The 19,328-nt window shown below is 44.8% G+C and overlaps 1 protein-coding gene across 1 annotated transcript in view; it reads right to left on the bottom strand.

Annotated features, from left to right (window-relative positions):
• Nucleotides 1–805: 805 nt before the first annotated feature.
• Nucleotides 806–19,328, bottom strand: part of LOC109868213 (mitochondrial Rho GTPase 1-A-like) — a 37,371-nt gene continuing 18,848 nt past the window's right edge. The window contains exons 9-18 of the mRNA XM_031835742.1: nt 16,799–16,922; nt 15,815–15,899; nt 15,487–15,632; nt 10,403–10,503; nt 7,073–7,203; nt 6,782–6,865; nt 6,524–6,646; nt 6,064–6,266; nt 4,365–4,487; nt 806–2,223 (exon numbers count right to left, since the gene is read on the bottom strand). Coding sequence (XP_031691602.1) covers nt 2,106–2,223; nt 4,365–4,487; nt 6,064–6,266; nt 6,524–6,646; nt 6,782–6,865; nt 7,073–7,203; nt 10,403–10,503; nt 15,487–15,632; nt 15,815–15,899; nt 16,799–16,922 — 1,238 coding nt within the window. The 3' untranslated portion in view covers nt 806–2,105. The remainder of the gene's footprint in view (nt 2,224–4,364; nt 4,488–6,063; nt 6,267–6,523; nt 6,647–6,781; nt 6,866–7,072; nt 7,204–10,402; nt 10,504–15,486; nt 15,633–15,814; nt 15,900–16,798; nt 16,923–19,328) is intronic.

Raw genomic sequence — 19,328 nt, 5'->3', positions numbered from 1 at the left:
AGGCAATTTTATGCAGTCTGATGGGGATCATTAGAGACTAGTTACAGCTCATCCCTGAGGGATCCGACTGCGCCCTGAATATTGTTATTAGGTAGCCTAGTGGTTAGAGCGTTGGACAAGTAACCGAAACGTCCCTGGGTGGAATCCCGAGCTGACAAGGTCAAAATCTGTCGTTCTGCCCCTGAACAAGGCATTTAAACCATTGTTCCTAGGCAGTCATTGAAAATAAGAATTTGTTCTTAACTGACTTGCCTAGTTAAATAAAGGTAAAAAAAAACATTTTAAAAACGTGGTGGTGTGCTGTCTGTAGACATTGGAATCATTATTTTGATAATACTGCCTCCATGTGTCCACTGGCAGACCTACAGTTACTACATCACATTACCTCATCCTTCACATGAAATCAGGGGGAATGACATCGCTGGCTGCCTCCTTCCCTATCCCTCAGTAGGACCTTCCTGGACCAATCTAGTGAGGACCTGAAATTAAGAGAACATTCAGCAGCATGTTGGCATTACCTCAATACTACAACAAATACTCTGAAGCCAAAATCATACCAATCACTTCTGCAGATCTCTTGCATAATGTGCACTGAGGAAGGCACTGTTTCCGAAAACATTGGTGATACCCAATAAATCATTGGAAGCATATATATGTGACTTTATTTATTTAAACATACCTCTCCATTTGTCAGCACCTCTGACTATTTTGGGTGTGCATTAACTGCGGCTTTTCATTTAAAAAAATGATCCCAAATGCAATAAAACATTCTTGACACAGGATTAAAGTAGATTTATTTATTATAAACATTGGAAAGGCAAACGTGAAACACAATTGTCCTAATGTTCTGGGAGTTGGGGGTGCTGGATAACATTTGGATAATTGGAATAACACCATTGAGAAGAATGTTGGCTTCATAAAAACAGTATATTTGATATTATAATATTGGAGGATGATCAGAAAAAGCAAAGCATGCAAATACAATAACTGTACAGCCTCACATACACACATAGCAAGCACACACAATTTGACTTGACATCCATGCCCAACACACACACCACCTGGGTGGTCCATACCCATACAGGAAGCCATGGGTGGGCTACAGAGGCTACTTCTGCCTTACTGAGTTCTAGGGGTAAGGCACAGACACCCAAAAAGTATCATCCCATACGGAACATCCATTGATTGAATATGGGCTGATTCAGCCTTACAAATTTGTAAGTGTGCCACTGAGCTTCTGACCCTGGACGGCAAACTAAAGAACAACATTTTAATAACAGTAGAACAGCCTTTACTGAACTGGTTTGAGAACATTTTGAAAATACTAAATACATGATGGAAAGCTAATGCCTTTATAGCATTGAATGTGGCTTTGTTGTGCCATTATAGAGTCAGCATTTGAACTTCATAATGTCCCGTTTGTTCAAGGGAAAACAAATATACAAGCAGTTATATATATACATTATTTCCACATTGTTTCAGTGCTTGTTTTAAAGCATATATTTTTGTGTATGGTATTGGTTATTTTGCATACTCATTTCACTACCCTTACTTCAACTGCTTAAGATGGAATTGTTTTCCCATTTCAATCCACACAGGTAACCAAAAGAAATTGATATTTTGCACAAAGAGAAGAAATCACTAGCTTCATCAGTAGTAGTTATATAATCACATTTTCAATATAAATATGATATACTTTTGAGTACAGACGTGCAGAAGCCAAAATAAAGAACAATAGCAGTCATTTTCTTGTGAAATCTCTAGGTATAAAACTAAATGATGTTTGCTTTTTTCCCCCCTCATCACATGGGGGACATACTGGATCTTTTATGATCTTAGAGAGATATTTATTGGGAGAGGGTGCCAGGTTTAGCCTGGTCCCAGATCTGTCTGTGCTGTCCTGCCATCTCCTATTGCCTATGGGGCAGATCCAGAACTTGCACTTAAGTTGAATTTTCACTTAGTCATGTATTGATGTCAATGGGAGACTAAGTGTAAATTCTACTTATCTGGAAGCTAGGATTCACTCCATACACCATAGTAGTTGGCAAAACAGCACAAAAATATTTGGGTACAAGTCTCGCAAAGGTTGGGTTTGCATTGGATCACCGTTGTTTGAGCAGCACTCTGTACATGGCGAAGCCCAGCACGGCAAACACGGTGGCTCCCACGCTCACTCTCAACCAGAAGGTGGAGCTCTTCAGGTCAGCCTGTGTCACATGTCTGAGAAGAGAGAGAAGGAAAGATACACAGAGAGAGAGAGAGAGAGAGAGAGAGAGGATCCAGAGGCAGAAAGAGAGCGAGAGAAAAACAGTGAGACACATTACGTCAGAGACAACAACATGTAATGCTTTTACATAACCTCTCTGTTTACACAGACGATCACGATACATGCTACAGTGCATTCTGGAAGTATTCAGACCCCTTCCCTTTTTCCATATTTTGTAACGTTACAGCCTTATTCTAAAATGTATTTTAAAAATCCTCATCAATGTCCACACAATACAGGTTTGACATTTTTGCAAATGTATAAAAAAAAAAAAAAAAAACATACCTTACGTAAGTATTCAGACCCTTTGATATGAGACTCGAAATTGAGCTCAGGTGCATCTTGTTTCCATTGATCATCCTTGAGATATTTTTACAACTTGATTGGAGTCCACCTGCGGTAAATTCAATTGATTGGACATGATTTGGAAAGGCACACACCTGTCTATATAAAAAGGTCCCAATGTTGAAAGTGCATGACACGATGTCGAAGGAATTGTTCGTAGAGCCCCGAGACCAGATTGTGTCGAGGCACAGATCTGGGGAAGGGTACCAAAAAATGTCCAAGAACACAGTGGCCTCCATAATTCTTAAATGGAAGAAGTTCGGAACCACCAAGACTCTTCCTAGTGCTGGCCGCCTGGACAAACTGAACAATTGGTGGAGAAGGGCCTTGGTCAGGGGAGGTGACCAAGAACCCGATGGTCACTCTGACAGAATTCCATAGTTCCTCTGTGGAGAAGGACAGATGGAAGGACAACCATCTCTGCAGCACTCCACCTATCAGGCCTTTATGGAAGAGTGGCCAAACGGAAGCCACTCCTCAGTAAAAGGCACGACAGCCCGCTTGAAGTTTTCCAAATGGCACCTAAAGGACTCTCAGACCATGAGAAACAAGATTCTCTGGTTGGATGAAACCAATATTGAACTCTTTGGCCTGAATGCCAAGCGTCACGTCTGGAGGAAACCTGGCACCATCTCTACGGTGAAGCATGGTAGGTGGCAGTGGCAGGGAGACAAGTCAGGTTCGAGGCAAAAATGAACGGAGAAAAGTAAAGAGATCCTTGATGAAAACCTGCTCCAGAGCGCTCAGGATCTCAGACTGGGGCGAAAGTTCGCCTTCCAACAGGACAACAACCCTAAGCATACAGCCAAGATAACGCAGGAGTGGCTTCGGGACAAGTCTCTGAATGTCCTTGAGTGGCCCAGCCAGGGCCCAGACTTGAACCAAATCAAACATCTCTGGAAAGACCTGGAAATAGCTGTGCAGCGACACTTCCCATCCGAACCTGACAGAGCTTGAGAGGATCTGCAGAGAATAATGAGAGAAACTCCCCAAAAACAGGTGCGCCAAGCTTGCAGTGTCATACCCAAGAATAATCAAGTCTATAATTGCTGCCAAAGATGCTTCAACAAAGTACTGAGTAAAGGGTCTGAATATTTATGTAAATGTCATATTTCAGTTCGATTTCTTTTGAACATTTGTAAAAATGTCAACCTGTTTTTGCTTTGTCATTATGGGGTAACGTGTGTAGATTGATGCAGGGGGAGAAAATGATGTAATCAATTTTAGAATAAGGCTGTAACGTAACAAAATGTGGAAAACGTCAAGAGGTCTGAATACTTTCCGAATGCACTGCATGTAGGAATTCACTCAAAACAGTGTGGCTTTGAACCTCCGTACAGTCCTATGCACTAATCGCAACTAAAGATGCCAAAAGATGAACGTCCAACAGGATGAACAGACAAGATACTACAAATCTGCATTATTAGACTACATATGCATTATTCATTAATGAAGAGGAACATAACGAACAAGGTTGGAACAGAACAAGATGGTCAAACAAGTGACGAATGACAAAGAGAGAGAATCAAGGAACTCAGAATCAGGGAACGTTTGAGTGAGGCAAAAGAATAAGAGTGAGATGTCATGAAGATTTACATGAAAACAAACAGTGGTTTATGACAATCCACAGCCTAAACTCCAAAACAGGGTCAAAACAAAGGCGATGAACAGCAACTGAAGAAGAACAGGGACAAATGAAGAGGAGGATTGTGAATTAGAAGAGTTGGAAGGTCTCTGAAAGAGTAAGGACCTGCTGAGAATGGCGGTGTAGAGCTTGGCCTTCACTGTCTGCACCAGCTCTGAGTTGATGAAGTTCTGCAGGTGGCAGAAGGTGCACCTGTTACAGGTACACATACAGCGCAGCCGAGCATGACTAAGGTGAGAGGTGCACCCACCCACCCACACACACACACGTGTGCAAAGACACACATACACAGGCACAAAGAAGAAGAGAGTTAGATCAAAGACCGATGTCACCAGAAGGTTTGAGCTCTTTGGGCCATAGAGCTCATCTGTTATGGGGTTAAAAACCAAGAGCACCCACCCAGGAAGAGAGGAGGATCATTGTCTAATTGAACAAAGGGAGAGCATGACCATAAGTCTGATTCATTGTAATCTTCACCTCACACTGTTGGGGTTAGTCATCTCCAAATAGCCACTTTGGATCATTTTCAACATTGTTAAAATGTCCTTACGCCACCACAGAGTTAGAGGTCCATAGATTAAATAAAAATGCACTCGATTAAGTATGTGATACATTGATGCTGTCCCCCATGTGTTGGCTACAGTTCTGAGGAGTACAGTTCAGATGAGTCCAGTCCACCGTGACAGAGAGGTGATCAGTGTGGACAACAGCCTGACAGAGTAGTGGGAAAAGGGGCACGCAAGGGCAGTAAACATACAATTGCAGCAAATAGCAAATTGAATCCACCGTATTAACCACCACGTCTAATCAAGATGGTGGATACTGTTCACCCCAAGAGTCTCTATATTTCAATGTGAAGTGGCACCAATTTGGGAAGTGAGGGATGAGGTAGAATTTAACAGCTAAGGGGCAGTTTTGGGGCTTGAGGTAGAAGCAGTTTTGGGGCAATAGGTTTTACAGCATGAGACGCGGTCTTAAAATATTTTAAATTATTTCTTTTAGGGATTGTGGAGAGGGTTTAAGGGCTTACGGTAGAGCTTTACACAGAACCCAAACCAGCTGCGCGCATGTGCCATCGTGCATAAATGTATTTTGTCCCCCTACACCAAACACGATCATGACACGCAGGTTAAAATATAAAAACAAACTCTGAACCAATGACATTGATTTGGGGACAGGTCGAAAAGCATTAAACATGTATGGCAATTTAGCTAGCTAGCTTGCACTTACTAGCTAATTTGTCCTATTTAGCTAGCTTGATGTTGCTAGCTAATTTGTCCTGGGATATAAACATGGAGTTGTTATTTTACCTGAAATGCACAAGGTCCTCTACTCCGACAATTAATCCAAACATAAAATGGCCAAACGAAACGTTTCTAGTCATCTCTCCTCCTTCCAGACTTTTTCATCTTTGAACTTATATGGTGATCAGAATCTAAACTTTCATAGTATTACCACAACTACCGTCAAAACAGTTCGTCTTTCAATCACCCACGTGGGTATAACCAATGAGAAGATGGCACGTGGGTACCTGCTTCTATAAGCCAATGAGGAGATGGGAGAGGCAGGACTTTCAGCGCGATCTACGTCAGAAATAGAAAGGAGTTCTATTTTAGCCCTTGGCATCCCAGATGCTCGTTGGCGCGCGCGAACAGTGTGGGTGCAATAATTGAATAACATGGATTTCAAAATGTATTTTGCGCCGCACGCGACGTGTCCAGTCTGGTCAGCATGTTAGGGTTTGAGCGAGGGATGTTAAAGGTTCGACACGGGGCCTAAAACAACAGAGTGACCCACTATCCACGGGTGCATGGCCATGGTGGTGAGTTTGGTGTAGATGTCTTTGCAGGGTTCGTCTGCCGTGTTGCAGGTGAAGGCCTGTGGAGGGGGCATCTTGTGCTTCCTACAGAACTCCAGAGGGGTGAGGGCGTATAGCTGTTTGGTCTCCTGGAGGTCCGACTTGGCTGCGATCATCATGCACGGCGTCTTGGTGTCCATGAAGTATTGCTGCAAAAGGCAGAGGGACATTGTTATTGGACACTGTCGTATTCCATTCAGCAATATACTTTTTTAAAAGACAATGAAAATATGTAAATGCTCCAAAGAAGCACATATTGGTAATAATATGGTAATAACAGATGGTTTCTGTTTTAAAAACATTTACTTTCAGTCAGTGGTACTGTAGATTAGAATAGTATTGCCATCTTGAAAGACTAAATAGACAAACAGGGATGGTAGAAGGACTGGTTGTAAACGGCACATACCTTGAAGACTCTGGCGCAGTACTCGAACGAGTGGGGGTTGCTGGCGTCGTACGCCAGACACACAATGTCACAAGCCTGGTCAGCGTCCGAGAGGACGTCAAAGTCTGGGAAGACCTCGTGGAGCTGAGGGAGAGTAGAGGAAACAAAATGGAAGAAGGTAATGAACACACAGAAACACAGACAACTTTTAGACTGAAAAGCTGTGGACAAATAAACACCATCGAGTCGATTAAGAGTTAGTCAAAACAGACGACTCACCAGTAGGTATTTCTCCTGACCATACACATATGCAGTGCTGATATCATAGTAGGACATATGCTCTTCGCTAATGATGTTTTGACGCTGAGAGAAAAAAGGGGGGTGAAAAATGACTTCAAACATAAAGTTGACCAATACCGAGAGGAATTCCAAAAAGTTTTAAACAGGCAGTAGACTGAAGTATTTGGAGTTGCGCGGAGTTGTTCAAATGTTTCTTCCATCCAGGGACGTGTTCCTTGTCACTGACTTACAACTTACTCTTTGAGGGAATGAATGAATGTTGACACTGACCGTGAGGTTTCTTCCGAGGAAGGCTTGCAGGATGCCACTCTTGCCACTGCCGCTGTCCCCGAAGACGTTACAGCGGAACACACTGCGCTGGGTCTGCTTCTTCTGCAGGTCAATCTTCTTGTCCCTCGTCACTGTAGAACGGAGAGGACACACACACTCTGTTAAGTTTATACAGCAAATGAAAGTATATGAATGATGCTTTATGCTGTGGATGTCTTTAGTCCTGTGCAGAATGTGGTTTCAGTAAGAGTAACTTCGTCCCTCCTCTCTAGATAGAGAAGTTAATACAACATGAAGTTCTAACACACAATGTTTACAGGTTGGCTGTAGACTAGAGCTTACAGCTAACTTTGGTATAAGTCATCTTTGTCTTCTATACTGTTAACTCAAATACGACAAGGTTCCAGTTTAACAACGTTTACTCAACAGTATTAGCACAATGCATGGCGGCCATTGCACTCAGGCCAGGTTCATCTACAACGAGACTCCTGCGCAGGCCCACTAATGACAGAGTGATGGCACCGTAATAACAAAAATGTAGGGATACTTAAAACATGAACTTAACAATCTCCCACTTTTCTTTAGAGACAAATAAAACATCAACAACATAATTAAATGTCCCAAGTATTATTTAAGTCCCCCATTACAGATGGGTCGTGTGACAAAGTTTTTATTTGTATTACTCAAGCTGTCACTGAGTGCCTTTAGGAGCACAAGACCGAATTCTCCCTTTTTAGTCAGACTAGAATCCGCTGGATTCTCTGTGCTTGAATAAGTTCCTTGATGCTGCTAATCTCAAGACTAAGTCTTTTCTCTGTGACAGACTTGGTTGACTTGACAGCATCAACTAAGGAGTAGTTGTCAGTGACACAAACTAAAGGAGTAGTTGTCAGTGACACAAACTAAAGGAGTAGTTGTCAGTGACACAAACTAAAGGAGTAGTTGTCAGTGACACAAACTAAAGGAGTAGTTGTCAGTGACACAAACTAAAAGGTAGAATGTGCAGTTTTGTCTCACCAGTGGTAGGCTCCGAGAACAGAGTTGCAAAAAATAAAGCATTGTCAATTCCATCCGCAAGAGCAAGGGTTTCTCCAGCAAGTGTGCTTCGGACAACCCTTCTGATCCTCTTTGACTGCCAACAGATGGGTGAGAATCTTCCTCCTTCACCCATTAACACAATTAGATGCCCACCTTGTGTGCCTCCATCTGTAAGGTGCCCTAGGGAAGCATCACTGAAGACAACTAGTTTCAGAGTCATCTTTTCCAACATGCTGAAACTTTAGTCACTTGTTGTGATTTCAGTTTACGAACAACTTTGTTTGCCTCATGAATGGTTTGTACAATGGCGTGTTTTGTGTTGGATGCCAAGTTGCAGCCATCAAACATTACATCAGGTCTACTCTGTCTAGCAACCCATAGAATTTGACCCATCTTTGACCTCAATTGATCATCTTCAATTCCACAGAGAAGGGAATTCCTTTGTACGGCTCTTGAAGAATCCATGTGGATAGGTTGAAGATTCTTGATATAGCTCTCCTGTTGCATCAGTATTGTTAGGTCAACTGTAATAAACTCCATGCCAACATAACAAAAATGATCATGCTCCTCACGGCCGACCTGGAAAACAGCTTTGAGGTGTGGAATCACAGTTGAAGCAAAGGTCTGTGAGCCACCCCAGATGAAGTCATCAACATGACAGGCAACTACTCCAGTCACATTGCAGTCTTGATCAAGCCAATAGAAGCCTGCAGGATCCACTTGTGACATGTTTCCACCTGTACTCAGCATTGTTGCCTTGACCTTGTTGTACCAGTAGAGTGATGCATCTGCCAGGCTATACACACACTTTAGTTTCCACAGTGTTCCTTCACTCTTAGCTTTAGGCGGAGGTTGGATGTGAATGTCCCTTGACAGCTCTGTTCCCTGTAAAAATGCATATTTGATGTCTATGGAATGAAGTTAAAAAAATTTTTCTGGCAGATCACTGTCAGCAGCAATCTGAGTGAATCTGAGGCGCATGTCGGTGAATATTTTTGGAGTTCTTAGCAGCCAGCTCCTCAAAACCTCTAGCCACTAGATGTGCTTTTGGTACTATTCCAGGTAAGGATTCTTTAAAGGGCACTTTCTTCTAGCTTAGCTGGGTCAAATGACATGTCCTTTGTTTCAAGTATGTCATTATTTTGAATGTAATGCTGTTTTTCTCGATTTTCCATTGGTTCAATTCTCAGATTATGTGACAGTTCAGCTGACCCTGTTGTACCAGGAAGTGTAGCTGTAGCAGATCCTATGGATTCAACTATAACGATCTCAGTATCAGAAGCAGATTGGTTTGAAAACAGTAATGTTATACTGCTCTGTGTTTACATTTTCCTCTGTTAGTTTAACTTGTTCATTTTTACAAGGTCAGTCTTTAACCCAATCCTTCCATATCTGTCCAGCGGATTTGTGCCAGGCAAAGGTGCCCTCGTCTGGTTGTCTTGAGAACGTGACTTTTTGGCACCTTTTTTTCTGCTGCTCAGTGTAATATGCTACGTCACTCACTTGCATTCCATCTGTTATTGGGGCGACAGACGTCTTTTCACTAAAACATTTTTTTTTTGTGCCGACTTCATTGATGCAAAAGTCAGCACAGTGCAAGCAGTCAAAGCCAACTGTTTCTCCCTACCATCCAGACAGGCAGTATCTAACAACAAAGCTAACACTGCATCCGGGAGAACCATCTCGTACTTGAGCATCCTATGGTACCTCTGTTCGAAATAAATGATGTAGTCCGTCATTGCAACCGAAATGTCTCTAGTAACACTGTCAAAGTTAGCATATGCCTGGTAGGAGCGGTCTTTCTCCTTTCTATGAAACACAGAATCCAGTGCTCTGATCCCATACCGTCATCCTTTTCAAATCCTCAACGGGTATTTCCAGTGCTGTATCTCTCGCTGTTCTTTCAAGCGATAATACCACCGCAAGTGCTTACTTTTTCTTGTCCAGATTAGTAACCCGTGTCCAGATTCCAAGTTCATTTTTCCAACTTTCATACGACCTCGTCTCGTCGAAGCGAGGTGGGACATTGTAGTTACTAACCATCCTCTGCTACCAATGTAACTCAAATACGACAAGGTTCCAATTTAACAACGTCTACTCAACCATATTAGCACAATACATGACTGCCATTGCACTCAGGCCAGGTTCTTCTACAACGAGACTCCTGCGCAGGCGCACTAATAACACCGTAATATATACACTGTCCCACATTCAGAGCCATATCTATAGGTCTCTGCTCATATCTAATATAGCGGTCATCTCAGTTGCCATGACAACGGGCTGTCCTCCCACCTGTGATGGCCGCTGCCTGGGACTCCTGCTCAGAGATGATGGAGTAACCAAGGTAACCCAGGTACTCCAGGCAGCGCTGGACATCCAGGTAGGTGGTCAACCTGGGCACAGGGAAAAACAGGAGTGAATGGAAACTGTCATGCACTGTAAGAAACACTGTCTTGGGGGTTCATTCAGACTTTCATAGTTTAGATAAAGAAACAATACACTTTGTGGATTTAACACAGCAGAACATCTCTCTTGTGTGTGTGTTTGTCTGTCTGTGTCTGTTCAAGTGTGATAAGGACCAATTGGAATCCAAGCTTCAAGATTGTTTTGATCACGCGGGCTGGGATATGTTCCGGGTAGCCTCAGAGAATAATATTGATTTATACGCTGATTCGGTGAGTGAGTTTATAAGAAAGTGCATAGGAGATATTGTACCCACTGTGACTATTAAAACCTACCCTAACCAGAAGCCGTGGATAGCTGGCGGCATTCGTTCAAAACTGAAAGCGCGAACCACCGCATTTAACCATGGAAAGAGGTCTGGGAATATGGCCGAATACAAACGGTGTAGTTATTCCCATCGCAAGGCAATCAAACAAGCAAAATGTCAGTATAGAGACAAAGTGGAGTCGCAATTCAACAGCTCAGACAAGACGAATGTGGCAGGGTCTACAGACAATCACAGACTACAAAAAGAAAACCAGCCACGTCACGGATACCGACGTCTTGCTTCCAGACAAACTGGACAACTTCTTTGCCCGCTTTGAGGATAATACAGTGCCACCAACGCGGTCTGCTACCAAGGACTGTGGGCTCTCCTTCTCCGTGGCCGACGTGAGTAAGACATTTAAACGCGTTAACCCTCACAAGGCTGCCGGCCCAGACGGCATTCCTAGCTGCGTCCTCAGAGCATGCACAGCATTTTATAACAAAGTCCATCCTCCTGGATGTTCATGACAAACAACAGATGTATGGAATGGGTCACAAGGTTACTAATAATTCACAGCAAACAGTATATGCTGTAAATACTGTCCTTATTGTGTAGAGACCAGGGTCTGGCCCCCCCAACTCCATACTGGAGCCATCTCGCCCTTATACCCCAGTACAAAAACATTAACTCATTCTCTGGAATGCGGTACCACCCAAAGACATAATAAATCTCCTGTCAGTGTTAAATCTCCCAGAGGCCCACTTTCAGTTCACACAGACACAATAGAGTTATAAGAACTCTTTTCTGTTGCATAAAACAACCATTTGATGCAATTACGGCATTACAACATAATCTTGCAATTTTGCCCTCACATGACATATTCAATCTCCCCCTATCCCAGTCAGCTGTCCCCACATGTTTCAATATGGTCTCCATTGTTCCTGTACCCAAGAAGGCTAAGGTAACTGAACTAAATGACTATCGCCCATAGCACACACTTCTGTCATCATGAAGTGCTTTGAGAGACTAGTCAAGGATCATATCATCTCCACCTTACCTGTCACCCTAGACCCACTTCAATTTGCATACCGACCCAATAGGTCCACAGATGATGCAATCACCATCACACTGCCCTACCATCTGGACAAGACGAATACCTATGTAAGAATGCTGTTCATTGACTACAGCTCAGCATTCAACATCATAGTACCCTCCAAGCTCATCATTAAGCTTGAGGTCCTGGGTCTCAACCCCGCCCTGTGCAACTGGGTCCTGGACTTCCCGAAGGGCCGCCCCCAGGTGGTGAAGGTAGGAAACATCTCCACTTCGCTGACCCTCAACACTGGGGCCCCACAAGGGTGCATCTCAGCACCCTCCTGTAATCCCTATTCACCCATGACTACGTGGCCATGCACGCCTCCAACTCAATCATCAAGTTTGCAGACGACACAACAGTAGTGGGCTTGATTACCAACAATGACGAGACAGCCTATAGGCAGGAGGTGAGGGCACTCGGAGTGTGGTGTCAGGAAAACAACCTCTCACTCAAAGTGAACAAAACAAAAGGAGATGATCGTGGACTTCAGGAAACAGCAGAGGAGAAGGTAGAAAGCTTCAAGTTCTTCGGCGTACACATCACAGACAACCTGAAATGGTCCACCCACACATCACATAGTGTTGTGAAGGCGGTGCAACACCTAAAACCCTCACAAACTTTAACAGATGCACATTTGAGAGCATCCTGTCGGGTTGTATCACCACCTGGTACAGCAACTGCACAGCCCTCAACCGCAAGGCTCTACAAAGGGTGGTGCGGTCTGCACAACGCATCTCCGGGTATAAACTACCTCCAGAACACCTACAGCACCCGATGTCACAGGAAGGCCAAAAGGATCAATTTATATGTATATATTCTTATTCCATTCCTTTACTTAGATTTGTGTGTATTAGGTAGTTGTTAGATATTGCTGCACTGTCAGAACTAGAAGCACAAGCATTTTGCTACACTCGCAATAACATCTGCTAACCATGTGTATGTGACCAATAAAATTTGATTTGAGTGCGTATCTGTCTGTCTGTCTGCCTGTGTCTGTACAGATGCCTGTCTGCCTGTGCCTGTACAGATGCCTGTCTGCCTGTGCCTGTACAGATGCCTGTCTGCCTGTGCCTGTACAGATGCCTGTCTGCCTGTGCCTGTACAGATGCCTGTCTGCCTGTGCCTGTACAGATGCCTGTCTGCCTGTGCCTGTACAGATGCCTGTCTGCCTGTGCCTGTACAGATGCCTGTGCCTGTACAGATGCCTGTGCCTGTACAGATGCCTGTGCCTGTACAGATGCCTGTCTGCCTGTACAGATGCCTGTCTGCCTGTGCCTGTACAGATGCCTGTCTGCCTGTGTCTGTACAGATGCCTGTCTGCCTGTGTCTGTACAGATGCCTGTCTGCCTGTGTCTGTACAGATGCCTGTCTGCCTGTGTCTGTACAGATGCCTGTCTGCCTGTGTCTGTACAGATGCCTGTCTGCCTGTGTCTGTACAGATGCCTGTCTGCCTGTGTCTGTACAGATGCCTGTCTGCCTGTGTCTGTACAGATGCCTGTCTGCCTGTGTCTGTACAGATGCCTGTCTGCCTGTGTCTGTACAGATGCCTGTCTGCCTGTGTCTGTACAGATGCCTGTCTGCCTGTGTCTGTACAGATGCCTGTCTGCCTGTGTCTGTACAGATGCCTGTCTGCCTGTGTCTGTACAGATGCCTGTCTGCCTGTGTCTGTACAGATGCCTGTCTGCCTGTGTCTGTACAGATGCCTGTCTGCCTGTGTCTGTACAGATGCCTGTCTGCCTGTGTCTGTACAGATGCCTGTCTGCCTGTGTCTGTACAGATGCCTGTCTGCCTGTGTCTGTACAGATGCCTGTCTGCCTGTGTCTGTACAGATGCCTGTCTGCCTGTGTCTGTACAGATGCCTGTCTGCCTGTGTCTGTACAGATGCCTGTCTGCCTGTGTCTGTACAGATGCCTGTCTGCCTGTGTCTGTACAGATGCCTGTCTGCCTGTGTCTGTACAGATGCCTGTCTGCCTGTGTCTGTACAGATGCCTGTCTGCCTGTGTCTGTACAGATGCCTGTCTGCCTGTGTCTGTACAGATGCCTGTCTGCCTGTGTCTGTACAGATGCCTGTCTGCCTGTGTCTGTACAGATGCCTGTCTGCCTGTGTCTGTACAGATGCCTGTCTGCCTGTGTCTGTACAGATGCCTGTCTGCCTGTGTCTGTACAGATGCCTGTCTGCCTGTGTCTGTACAGATGCCTGTCTGCCTGTGTCTGTACAGATGCCTGTCTGTCTGCCTGTATAGATGCCTGTCTGCCTGTATAGATGCCTGTCTGCCTGTATAGATGCCTGTCTGCCTGTATAGATGCCTGTCTGCCTGTATAGATGCCTGTCTGCCTGTATAGATGCCTGTCTGCCTGTATAGATGCCTGTCTGCCTGTATAGATGCCTGTCTGCCTGTATAGATGCCTGTCTGCCTGTATAGATGCCTGTCTGCCTGTATAGATGCCTGTCTGCCTGTATAGATGCCTGTCTGCCTGTATAGATGCCTGTCTGCCTGTATAGATGCCTGTCTGCCTGTATAGATGCCTGTCTGCCTGTATAGATGCCTGTCTGCCTGTGTAGATGCCTGTCTGCCTGTGTAGATGCCTGTCTGCATAGATGCCTGTCTGCCTGTGTCTGTATAGATGCCTGTCTGCCTGTGTCTGTATAGATGCCTGTCTGCCTGTGTCTGTATAGATGCCTGTCTGCCTGTGTCTGTATAGATGCCTGTCTGCCTGTGTCTGTATAGATGCCTGTCTGCCTGTGTCTGTATAGATGCCTGTCTGCCTGTGTCTGTATAGATGCCTGTCTGCCTGTGTCTGTATAGATGCCTGTCTGCCTGTGTCTGTATAGATGCCTGTCTGCCTGTGTCTGTATAGATGCCTGTCTGCCTGTGTCTGTATAGATGCCTGTCTGCCTGTGTCTGTATAGATGCCTGTCTGCCTGTGTCTGTATAGATGCCTGTCTGCCTGTGTCTGTATAGATGCCTGTCTGCCTGTGTCTGTATAGATGCCTGTCTGCCTGTGTCTGTATAGATGCCTGTCTGCCTGTGTCTGTATAGATGCCTGTCTGCCTGTGTCTGTATAGATGCCTGTCTGCCTGTGTCTGTATAGATGCCTGTCTGCCTGTGTCTGTATAGATGCCTGTCTGCCTGTGTCTGTATAGATGCCTGTCTGCCTGTGTCTGTATAGATGCCTGTCTGCCTGTGTCTGTATAGATGCCTGTCTGCCTGTGTCTGTATAGATGCCTGTCTGCCTGTGTCTGTATAGATGCCTGTCTGCCTGTGTCTGTATAGATGCCTGTCTGCCTGTGTCTGTATAGATGCCTGTCTGCCTGTGTCTGTATAGATGCCTGTCTGCCTGTGTCTGTATAGATGCCTGTCTGCCTGTGTCTGTATAGATGCCTGTCTGCCTGTGTCTGTATAGATGCCTGTCTGCCTGTGTCTGTATAGATGCCTGTCTGCCTGTGTCTGTATAGATGCCTGTCTGCCTGTGTCTGTATAGATGCCTGTCTGCCTGTGTCTGTATAGATGCCTGTCTGTGTGTGTCTGTATAGATGCCCGTCTGTCTGTGCGTGCAGTGGTAACCTACGTCCACTGGGACAGGTAGCCCTGGTAGGTGATCCAGCCTTTGTCGTTGGTGCACACCGTGTTGTTGACGTCGGGACCCCAGGGCATGTAAGGGAACACGTCAAACAGGTCCTTCAGCTCCTCTGGGGACAGGGCACAGTCCCGGTCCTGAAAAACACACACACCTCACGGGTCATTGGCATCTAGAACATTAGGACACACACTGGCTTGACCACTCAATTTATTGTTCATTCACTGCCAGCAGGGTTTAGAAACGGTTTGACTCTTGTTAGTCTGAAATGTTGGCTCAAAATTCAAATGGCATCATTTACCACAGGAAAGGTCAATACCTTGTCATGTTTGTCGAAGACACTCTGGAGGAAGAGGTAGGCATTGTGATTCAGCTCGGTGGTGCAGTCTGGAGGTATTTTCAACCTGGAGGTATAGTAGAGGTGGGGAACACATACACGCACGCACACACGCACAACAGTTAGATGGAGAATCCGGGAAAGATTACGAGATAAATAAGAACACAGATTCAATTATGGTGTCCTCAATGGACGCTCTGCAGGGGGGAGAGAGAGACTTGTGGGTAATTGAGGTCAGAGCCAGAAGGGGGATGATATTAATCCTGACTGTACTGGGGCTTAGTGGCACGTCTCAATCTGAAAGAAGGGAGGCAGACATCTTTTGTTGTACTGGGTGAAGCCTAAGTGTATTTCTGCATGGGAATCAATGTTGATATTTATTATTACTTATTGGAAGTCTAAGGCTCAGATCGTCCCGAGGAAGACCAAGGCAATAAAAGCATGATGAACTAAGCACACGGAACAGTCAATATCTGTGCCTGTGGGTAGAGGTAAAGACATGCACACTAATAGGTAGGCCTGGTAATTGCCACGATACAATATTACCACGATACGTACTGCGATTCGATACTGTTTTTATTGCGATTTGATTTTACAAACATACTGCTCACCATGTTTGCTGCAGAGGGACAAGAGAAAACTAGTTTTGATCAGTCATTGAAAGAAAAAAAAGTGCTGAAAAATTGTCTCCCTATTTAAAAAGAAGATTGAGAACAAGCTATGAAGGAAAAATACTGGAGTCTTGGTGCAGGTACAGGAAACTAGCGTAAAAATAATAATATTTTTACGATATTGTCAAAATGATACAATATTTCATCAATAATAACATACCGATATGAAACTGTATTGATTTCCCCTCCCCATCACTAATATGGGAAATAGTTTGTTGGTATGGGTGTAGAAGCAGACAGTACACCCTGGAGGAACAGGTTGTAGTGGACCTGCAGAAACAGGCAGCATACTCACGTGAGTGAGAACAGGTAGTCCTGGTGGAGTTCCAGGTCGTCGTCGTAGCCGAACCTCCTGAGGACCGTCCAGGTGGTCTCATGTCTCCCCCTCTGGATGAAGAGGGTGTGGAGGAACAGGAACCCTGAGGACCACCACCATGATATAGGTCAACTACAGTGTGTGTGTGTGTGTTTGGAATGTGGAGTATGGGGACATAAATTGGCCCTAGTACTCTGTCATATAAACAAATACACATTCCATATGAATATAAAAACACAATGTGTAACATTATGTTCCTTTATTGAATAAGGACAAAACAAAGCAGGTAAACCATCAGCTCCTTTCGAAACTGAAGTCACAGTGACTCTACAAGATGGAAAGCACAGAATCCAAGCATATAATACATACACATTCAAAGGTCTGTATATAACACACCCTGCATGTCTGCACACTAAAATAAATGCAGGACAAATCCATACACATCAACTGAACAGACAAATGAATGGATGCAGTAGCCTCCCTGCAGCCTTGTATTACACACAGTATACCGCACAAACATCATAAGAGGCCAAATTCGTCAAAAAAAACGAACCCAAAAAAAACCAAATTCCTCTGCCACCGCAGGACATATTTAACCAAAATTGAAAGCACACATACTAACTAAAATAATTCAACACATATTGGTCCCTCAGCAGCCGACCACTGTCGTCATCAGGGAAGATTGCCGGATTGTCCCAGTCCATGGCTGGTGGCACTCTGGGGGCCCTCTCCTTCCTCAGGCAGGCCACATTGTGGAGGACAGCACAAGCCACAGTAATATCACATGCCCTAACAGGGCTGACCCTTAATTTGTGAAGGCAGTGAAAGCGTGCCTTCAGGAGGCCAAAGGTCATTTCAACTCTGGCCCTGGTCCTGGCATGGGCATGGTTGTAGGCCTGCTGTGCTTCCTGGGGGTCTGTGAAAGGTGTCAGGAGAAAAGGCTGGCAGCCATACCCCCTGTCTCCCAGCAACACACCAGAGAATTCACCTGTCAACACAAAATCTCATCATTACTACCTCATAAACACAGTGATATTCTTGACACAGCCATGATGGTTATAAATAGGGGTTGTGTGGCTTACCTTGTGATAGATTTCAGAGGCCCGAAAGATTCTGGAGTCATGGACTGAGCCAGGCCATTTTGCCACAACATTGCTGATCACACAGTCAGCATTGCAGACCATCTGAAATCATAAGATGAGGAATATTACACCAATCAATGCACATCACTGGCAATGCAGAGTGTTCGTCAATGGACAATATCAAAAAGTTATGTTCACCTGAACATTAATGCTGTGAAAGGATTTCCTATTCACAAAATCGGCCTCATGGGCACCTGAGGGGGCTTTTATCCTTATGTGTGTGCAGTCCACTGAACCAATGACATTGGGGAAACCTGTCACACAAAGTAATGAGTATCCTACTATGTGTTAACAGTTGTCCTGTAATTTGTAGATCCTCTTACCTGCAATCCTATAGAACTCCTCTTTGATGTCACAGAGTCTTCTGTGGCCAGGGAAGGAGATGAAGACATCTGCTAATGCTTTGATAGCCAGACACACACTCCTTATTGTGCGGCAAATTGTGGCCTTGTTCAGCTGTTCTGCATCCCCCACTGAGTACAGGAAGGCTCCACTAGCAAAAAAGCGCAAGGCCACACAAACCATTTGCTCCACACTCAGTGCATGGCTCCGTGCAGTGCGGTGCTTAATCCTGGGACCCAGTAGTCTGCATAGATACCTGATGCCATCTGCAGAAAACCTGTATCTTTCATATAGATGGTCATCAGGGAAGGCCAGTGGGTCCAACCGGTCCCTGAAGACCCTTTCTCGCCTGAAGGCTCTCCTCAGCACAAGTGCTTCTTCATCCACCACATCTCGCACGAATGGGCATGCCATTGTCAGAGCAGAAAGGAACACACAATTTTGGGCCTTCATATAGGCTAGTGGCCACACCTGGTGCTGGGGGGGTGGGCAAAAGAGGGCGATGCCTTATAACGATGACTTGGTTGTACGGATTGCTGGGAAAATAAAAAAAAAACGTAGAAAGATGCCACCGTCCTGTGTGCTCACAATAAGAGCTCATATGTCATGGCTCACTTGACTTTACGAGAATATACCTAATTTTTATTTTGAGCTGTGTCATCTTCTCGGAGCTGGGGGAGGAAAGAAAAATAATGATTAATACATTTGTGTTACAGTTAGCATACAGTGTACATTGAAGGCATATCTCACCTCCCTCTCAAGTTTTTTTATTTCAAGGTCCAGTTTCCTAATTGTCCTCTTTTTTATTTCGAACTCCAGTGCAAGATTTTCCATCTTTTTCTTCTTGTACTGAATGTCTATGTCTGCCAGTTCTATTTGGCGCCGGAGGTGGTTGCCATACAACTTTCTGATAGCTTGTGAGCTCTGTGAACACAATACAATTAGCGCAGCTGGAATTTGGCAGGATGTGGTGTCCTTTTATTAATACGCACTGTTGCCAGGCTGGTTTTCCCACTGTATAGCAT

The sequence above is a fragment of the Oncorhynchus kisutch genome, linkage group LG1 (genome assembly GCF_002021735.2).
Source record: "Oncorhynchus kisutch isolate 150728-3 linkage group LG1, Okis_V2, whole genome shotgun sequence".
NCBI classification, from domain to species: Eukaryota; Metazoa; Chordata; class Actinopteri; order Salmoniformes; family Salmonidae; genus Oncorhynchus; species Oncorhynchus kisutch.
The sequence above is the reverse complement of the archived record's forward strand: the minus strand, read 5'-3'. Positions and strand labels throughout refer to the sequence as shown.